General features: G+C 53.4%; 1 protein-coding gene across 2 annotated transcripts in view; it reads right to left on the minus strand.

The window, feature by feature from the left end:
- Window positions 1-2,751: 2,751 nt before the first annotated feature.
- BDH1 (3-hydroxybutyrate dehydrogenase 1) overlaps window positions 2,752-8,455 on the minus strand; it is a 37,152-nt gene continuing 31,448 nt past the window's right edge. For both annotated transcript variants that reach the window (XM_077754346.1, XM_077754347.1), the window contains exons 6-7: window positions 4,475-4,627; window positions 2,752-3,230 (exon numbers count right to left, since the gene is read on the minus strand). In XM_077754346.1, coding sequence (XP_077610472.1) covers window positions 2,761-3,230; window positions 4,475-4,627 — 623 coding nt within the window. In that variant the 3' untranslated portion in view covers window positions 2,752-2,760. The remainder of the gene's footprint in view (window positions 3,231-4,474; window positions 4,628-8,455) is intronic.

Below are 8,455 nucleotides of genomic sequence, written 5' to 3' on the forward strand. Positions count from 1 at the left end.
GCCATAGATAGCAGAGACACTACCCCAGCAGCTTGCAGCAGGCGGGGCCAGGCTGGCCCATTGCCTGCTCAGAAGCCTCTTGGCCCTAAGCAGAATGTTAAGCGCACCTTGTCAGAAGCATCCTGCAAAAAGCTCTCACGTAGCCTACAGCCATCAAGGAGAGTGCCCTAGAGGTAGTGCTCCCCGGGAGCACCTGTGGATGCCATTTGTGCCCAGCAGAACTGGAGCCTCCTCCCTCCCCTCACCACCCCCAAGAAGGGGCAGCTGTCTGCTGAGAGACAAGCAGTGAGGCTCCAGGTGCCGGGGGACCCTGACCTGCTTATTCCCAGGGCTGTTGGGGTGAGGTGATGGTGAACAGCACCATTCAGGAGACTTCTGTCACAGATCCACTGTGACACTGGGTGAGTCACTTTCCCTCTTTGGGTCTGAATTATAGCATCTGTAAAATGGGAACCACCACCTCTGTTCTGCCTACTCAGCTGTCTCTTGTAAGGATCCAAATGAGACGTGCACCCAAGTAAGCTCGAGGCTGCCAGGGTGAAAGGTAATTGTGAGGTTCTAATTACCATTGAGATTATCTGGAAAGAAGGTTCTCTGCACTTTTCAATCATGGGGGTAAAATAAAAACTCAGGGAAGCCTGGAGGCCAGCCTAGCAGTGCTCTATTACTCCTTGAGACCCCAGGTGATGAAGATGTGGCTTGTCCAGTGCTCAGGTGGCTGCTGATCCTGACCGCTTCCCGTCCCCCCTGGTTCCTGGGCGTCCATGCACGCGTGTAACTCCAGGTGCCACGCCCATCTTTCTTTCATAAATCTGAGCATGAAAACAAAATCTCCCAAGATATAGAAATGCGATCCTGAAAGGTAAGCTCTGTGATTCAAAAGGATGTGATTGCTTTTTTTTTTTAATTTTTATTTCTGAGAGAGAGAGAGAGCGTGAGCAGGGAAGGGTCAGAGAGAGAGAGATACAGAATCTGAAGCAGGCTCCAGGCTCTGAGCTGTCACAGAGCTCGATGTGGGGCTCGAACCCACGAACCATGAGATCATTACCTGAGCCGAAGTCAGATGCTTAACCGACTGAGCCACCCAGGTGTCCCCAAAAGGATGTGATTGTTATGTGAACACATTGGCCATCGAAAGTCCGCCTCTGGTCTCTCAAGGGCTTCAGCCCTGCCTGCCCACCCCGTCACCCCCACAGGCCGTCTTGGGCCTTACCCTGCAGACAGGTGGCTGCACAGGGCATCCCTGATTTAAGACTGAGGGGGCCAAGGCCCAAAAGGGAGGCTGAATTTCCTCCTCGTGAGACCCCCTATTCCTTGGCCCTGCCTGAGCCCTGAGACCAGGCCCAGCTGCCCCACTGTTCTGCCTTCTCCCGGGGCCAAGTTCCACCTTTATGCCAGGCAGCTACTGAAGCAGGAATGCTGTTTATAAAAGGGTCTTGCGTTTTTGTGCCCTGATTGTCTGGGAGGTGGGGATCTCGAACCCTCTGAGACCTCAGGCTTGGACGGAAGCACCCAAGTCCAGAGCAGAGGCCGCTGGGACTGCAAAAGAGACAGAGCGCCCTCTAGCGGCCGCCATAGCCCTTCCATGTAGAGGCGGAAGTGCTAGTTTGATTGACAGCCTGGAGCTCCAGACCCTGCCCCAGGCCGGCAGCCACCTGGAGGGGAGAATGTTGCCTGGTTTTGATCCAAAGATCCAGGCTCTGGACGACTGCAGGGATAGCAAGTTTCAAACCCGGACCCCAGAAGTGATAACACAGACTCTATCAGACACCTGACTTTTTAATTACAAGTAAGTCCATAGCAGGAAAGCAAGCCATCAGTAAAGGCCACCCTGAGTTTGTGCATGTCTTGTGTGGGTGCATGTACACCATGAGACAGGCGGGGAACCTGGACCTGCCCCTGGTGCAATGTAGGGGTATGTATCACAGCTCCTGCCAAGGATGTCCCAGCACCATTTGCACCTCAGACAAAACTAAGCAGCCTCAAACCAGAAGCAAACTAACAAGCACCTCTCCTCCAATAAGCACCTCTATACAAGTCCTAAGAGAGGGTGGAGAAATCACAAATGGAAATTTCCAGAATGTCCCCACCCCTTGGAATTTCTGGCTCTGGGTCACACACAAGGCACCATGGACGTGCAAAGGGGTGCACAGTGGGCACCTGGTATGTATGGCTCAGGCGAGGATACAGATTCTCAGGTAACTGGATTCAGAGCAGCCCTGGAACACAGAAGGTGAAGCGATTCTACAGCAGTGGCAGGAGCGCACTCCCTGGGCCACCTACAGGCAATTAATGGGTTACTCGTGTATCTTCCTTGGGCCGCAGACTCCCATGACCAAAGAAAAACATATCGGTCCTTTTTACTTATCAGGCTGGTTTAAGGATCAAATGAGATACATTTTTGAACTGGCGTTTTGGCTTTAAAATGTAAAGAATTCATAATAATCTGTTTTTAACATAAACACATCATTCCAAACTCTTTGTATGAAATCACTCCAGAGAGATGGACGTACCATGTTTGCCCTGGGGTTTCGGGGCCCTGGACACACTCCACACCCTGACTGTGAAGACCCAGACCACTCACAGGTGGGGCTGGGCTGTCCCCTCTGGTGGGTGCTAAACCTGGTGGTAGGCCCTCCGGAGGCTGTGTGCGGATAACGCACAAGTAGGTAATCAAGAGATGATGACATAAGATCCTCCCTCCCTCCCGCCCTCCTTCCCTCCCCTCGGGCTCCCCAACAAAGGCCGGCGGGAAACTCTTCAGTGTATGTAGATCCTGTCAGACACCGCTCCGGGCAAGTGGGTCATGATCTGCATTCGAAGCCACCAGTAGTAGTCCATGGGGTGGTAGCGAGTGTAGGGGGTGGCAGAGGTCAGAGCGTGGGTGACAGCATTGATGACAGGCGAGGTGTCTGTGGAGCCGCTGTTACAATAAGTCTCCATCTTGGCGACCTTCTCATCGAAGTACTTCCTGCCATAGTCCTTGCGCACCACCTCGGGCAGTTCGTCCCACATCTTACTGGCAATGACCTGCATCCGCTCGGGGCTATAGAGGCTGGTGGCAGCAATGAAGTTGCCAGGCTCCACCACGCTGACCTTCACGCCCAGCGGGTACATCTCGTAGCGCAGGCAATCAGAGAAAGCCTCCACCCCGAACTTGGTGATGCAGTATGGGGAGCGGGATGGGTTGGCCATGCGGCCCAGCATGCTGCTGATGTTGACAACGCGGCCTACAGAGGAAGACAGCAAACACCTGCTCAGGAGGCGCTGCCTGCTGGGGCGGAGGGCCTGGGGCCTGGCATGTTTCCAGAGGCCTGGCTGCAACCTGGCCTCCTGGCCCTGTTTGGATGCCTATCAGGCTGGGGCCTGGCCTTCTGAACCACCCAGGGTCAAGGGGTCTTCTCATTCATAGTAAGGCCAGCTCGGGCCCACCTGTCAGGACCAACCTCCCTGATATTTCCCAGGTAGCTGACTGCCGGGCAGGCCAGGGGAAGAGCAATGAGTGGGTTGCATACCAGGAAGGCATGCAGAACGGGCAAACTGCTCTCACCTGCCACGGCGCCAGCTGCAAGCAGGCAGGGCCAGGGTTCTGCACCTGATTTCAGCACTAGGGCATGTGGACAGCGTCTCCAGCACGGGAAGAGAGTGGCGACCTCAAGAGGCTTTCCCACAGGCCCCCCCTTGGGTGGTGGGATGAAGGTGGAGCCCATCCAAGTAAGCCCAGGCAGACCTGGGACCCGCCTGCCCTGCGTGCACACTCAGGAGGTTAAGGCACAGCTCCATTCTGGGCACTGTGGGGAGGGCAACTTTCAGATACCTACAAGCTGGAAGTCACTGGAGGGTTGGGGTCTTCTTCTAAAATCCTACAGCTGCTCTCTGGGTTCATCCTATCACTGCTGAAACTTTGGGACAGACCATATGGATTGTCCCCTTTTTGTCATCATCATTTGCTATCTAGGGAGAAAATCTGAATCAGTGACTTCTTGGCCAACTAACATGGTTTGAGTGTTTTGCCCGTTTTCGAAATTTCTAATCCTGACTGTTATTATTACTATATTTTACTTACAACCACAATCGTCTTATTTTTTAACTGTGTCACAGTGACTCATAGAATGGGTACACCAAAATCTACTTAACCACACCTCTGTTGGTAGTTGATGTGTACACACAGCTCTGTGCACAAGGGTGGTTATTTCTCTAGATTAGGTCCCGAGAGTGGGACTATTGCTGTTAATCTTTTAATAACCTTCGAGACTGCTGACCTCTTAGCTGCCCTTCTTTCTGAAAATCACACATCCCTTTCTATCTGCCTGGTCACGGCACCTCCACGTACCACCACCCACAGATCTGCGCAGTCTGTGAGAGTCATGTGCTCACCCTCACCGGGGAATGGCTGCTGGAGCTGCGGAGACCAACTTCCATTCTGAGCAGAGATGAAAAGGTGGGGCAAGGGGAAGATCCCTTTCCAACTCACCTTTGGCCCTTCGGATGAGGGGCAGAAAGGATTTTGTCATCCGCACCGTGCCCCAGAGGTTCACTTCTGCCACCTCCTTGTAGGTCTCCATGCTGGTGAACTCCACATCTCCGAAAGTCGAGATGCCCGCGTTGTTAACCAGGCCCCACATGCCTGGACAGGATGGAACAGAACTGCAGTCACCGCGCAGCCTTGGCCTCAGACTTCACCCATTGGCCTGCAGCCCATCCCCCTCCCTGCTTCTGTCCCTTTTCCCCAAACCTTGCCACTTCTTATCCAAGGCTCTGGGACACTTTCTAGAGTCACCAAGAACAAACAAAGAGGCCAAAAGTGCTGTGACTCTCCCTTAAGTCTAAAAGGTCCAGTCATCATCTCGCTTCTACCTCCATGGACCCCCTGGGCCCCCACCATGACCCAGCCCTGACAGGTGGCCCCCGCCCCGAGTCCCACACGGGCTAACTCATTTCCACTCTGCTCCATGCTGTCCCGTCCCTGCACTCCGCACCCCTCACCGAGTGTTCATCCCTGCCTCTGCACCTTCACCTGCATCCCGCCGGAAGCCGGGAGAACCAGAGGAGTCTTCCAGGCCAAGCCTTCTCTGGAGGACCAGGGAGGGACCCAGCATCCAAGGTCATGTAGCAGTTAGAGGCTCAGCTAAGGCTTGACCTCAGATCGAGCCTCAGTCCTTCTCCACCCTGAGACCCTTCTGCCCATTACTCCAAGCTGGGAGCCGCACCGGCCTCGCTGGGTGACAGTCACAGCGAGGAAATGGCAGCGTTTGCACAGCTCCTGCCATGAGAAGCGAAAACTGGTATCTCCTTCTGCTACTACTGGCTCCTGTTGGAAATGAAGCTGCTGGTATTGGCCAGGCCTCACAATATTCCAGATCAGACCGATATTCCCCACACAGGTTGCTCATAAGGAAAAGCATATCCCTGCCTTTTCCAAAGAGATATCAGATGAAAGCATTGTGGATGGTTGTCAAAAAGCTCTTCCTATGGGCCTTGCAGATCCAGGACTTACATAATAAAGGGGGCTAAGAACACAAGAGTTACAATGGAGTCTGGCCCTGAGACAAAGAGCCTAATTTAGAGTTAAGGACAGATATCCACCCCCACCCAATTGTTTCTGCCTGGAGCATCCTGTGAGTGACTTATTCTGGCCTTGAATATGCTGATTGCTCCCTGTGAAGGAACTTACTGAACTTCTTCTTTTGTGATGAGAGCAAAGGTGTTTACTGAAAGACCTGTTTGACCCCTGCTCACAAAGAAGTAACTTCACCCTTTTTAAGCTAAAAACATTGTCTGGTATGCTAAAGATGCCTTCCTTCCCCACAGGATAAGCATCTAAATCCCCTATCTCAATCACTATTGATAAAGGTTATGCAGGAGTCTTCTACAAATCTATGTTCAGGGAAATTCTTACATATCAAAGAAGTTTGTCATCAGAAATCATTGTATAAGGCAAATGCCACTTCTGTGAGGTCCCCAAACACTTAATTATAAAATAAAGTTGAGCCCCAGTCAGAGCTGACATGCCTGCCTGGTGACCAGAAAGAATCTCGTGGCCTCTCTCACCCCTCCCTAGCCGACACCGTCCATCCTTCAGGGACCCCTGGACCCCGGCTGGAGCCGGTCTCTGACAACTCCATTCTCTGATCTCCCTTCTGTGAACCACGCACTATTTGCTGGTTTTCACTGGCAAAAGCCCCATTGTATACACCTGGTCTTTGCAGGTAGAGAACCCCCCTCAGCCTTGTGTGGTCCCAGGTGGAGTACAGAATTGGAGCAAACGTACACTCTGAGAATACTTGGGTTGACTGTTTCCTACAAGACCAGGTAGAGGACAGCTGGTTTCTCTAGAATCAGTGAACACTGGTGCTGGAAGGATCCTTGGACCTCTGACAACTACTTTTACAGCCAGAAAAGCAGAGGCCCTGAGGAGGAAGGACTGGCTTCAGGGTGCTCCGGGAAGCAGAGGCAGAGCTGAACTGGGGAAAGTGGCACCAAGGAGGCAGCTTTGACTTGCTTATGTTCTTGGAAATTTCCAGCTGCCTTGTGTTCGATTCACATGAGACAGTATCACCCCCAAAATGCATACAGGGATGTTGTTTTTTTTTTTCCAACTAAAAATGAATTACATCTGACACTGACATCCAAAGAAGTGTAATTGAACTTGACCTGTGGAAGCACATTGCTCCTGGATTATAGCTCTGCTGGCTTGATAAGCTGTAACAGTTTGTGGACCTAGCAGCTCTCTGGAGTCCTCAGCCAACATTCCAGACACGCCCACAGTGAACATTCCTGCTGTTTCCCTGAGACAGCCCTGTCACATCACCGCCTCCCCGTCAAGGGTTCCCATGTACCCCTTGGATTCATGGCTCTCTCCCAACCCCGGTCTCCCCCTCCTGATGGTCGCTTTCACCTCAATGCACCCCAGAGCCCCAGCACTCCCGACCCATAGCAACACGTCAAGCTCCAGCCGCTCCAGCCTGCACCTCCTCTTCGCTAACAGCCTCACTTTCATCTGACACCTCGGCAGCCTCGCTTCTCCCCCATCTAAGGAGTACTGTTGATATTACTGGTCAGGATCAAAAAGGACGGCTGTCAGCCCCCGAATAAGCTCTTTGCATGCATTTGTTTGGATACCAAGGTGTCCCAGATCTGGATGAGGCAACTGAGGCTCGGGAAGGTTAAGCATCTTGCTCAATGTCACACAGCTAACAGGTGGACGGGATAGAAGACACAGCCCTCACGCCCAACCCTGGGCTGCTGTTGGCTCCCTCCACTGTGTCATAGAATCACTGTCTTCTTTCCTCTTTTCCACAGCGTTAGTCTGGGTCCTCATGGCCTCCCTCCTGTATCATTGGAAAAACCTCTCCCGGGTCTCCCTGTGACAGCCTCTGGCCTCCACCTCCATCCTGAGAGCCCCTCAGCCAGGCTCTCCGCTGCCAGCCACTTCCCCCTCTGATAATTCCCTTCCCTACATGGTATGTGAGGCCTCCTTTGCCAGGCTTCTTGTTCTGCCCTCGGGAAGCCTGAATGTCCTACTCTTCTGCCTCATGCCCCACCCCCTTCCCCCACTCTGGCTCTGCTCAGTGCCCCATCCCTCAGCCTGAGACGAGAGCAGCTTTTGCTGACACTCTGCCCATGTTCCCGCAGCAGTCACATCTAGGGGTGAGCACTGGCTCGCTCTCCGGCACTTCTCCCACTTCACAGATGGGCAAGCTGAGGCCCACACAGAGGAAGGTACAAGCCCAAGGTCACCCTTCTAGTAAGAGGCGAAGCCCACAAGAACTCCAGTCTTCTCACTCCCAGACTAAGGGAGGCCCAGATGTAGGCCAGGGTCTTCCCTATCAGTGGCATAATGTCCCCAGGGCTGTAGCTGTTCCGAATAGGTCCTGCCATGAAGCCACCAACTTACGCTTGGCTGCTATCACACCACAAACTCCTGTTGCCAGGTCAAACCCTTATTGGTGCTCAGCACACTACCAAGCATACAGCAGGTACTCAATAAGTATCTACGGACTGTGAGGTTAAGTGATGATTTCAAGATTAGGCCTGCTGGTTGGCCTTTCCCTGGGGGCGCGGGTGGGCGGTGCTGGTTACAGGCCCCAGGCATCCGTCCAGTTGCTCTGAGTACTGCTGGCGAGCACAGGGGCTCACGCAGATGGCTCACCTGCTCTGATCGGACAACCCCCCCCTTCATCTCACCCCCTGAGGCCGTCTCCCCTGGCTTTGACACAAACTGTTCGACGGGGCCAACGTGAAGGACGCCAAAGTCCTCATCAAAATGTACGCTCCCCTTGCCCTGGGAGGGATCCTGTCTAGGTGGGGTGACTTGGAAGCAGCCGCTTAGGGACAGCAGGCTGATCTGAAAGCTCCAGAGGGCGCCACCTGGAGTTCAAGGACAGCATTGCCAGAGAAGGACAGAATCCCAGCAGCTTTATCAGGAAAAAGACACCCCTTCCTGGGGTGGGGC

This window comes from Crocuta crocuta, unplaced genomic scaffold (genome assembly GCF_008692635.1).
Source record: "Crocuta crocuta isolate KB4526 unplaced genomic scaffold, BGI_CrCroc_1.0 scaffold70, whole genome shotgun sequence".
NCBI classification, from domain to species: domain Eukaryota; kingdom Metazoa; phylum Chordata; class Mammalia; order Carnivora; family Hyaenidae; genus Crocuta; species Crocuta crocuta.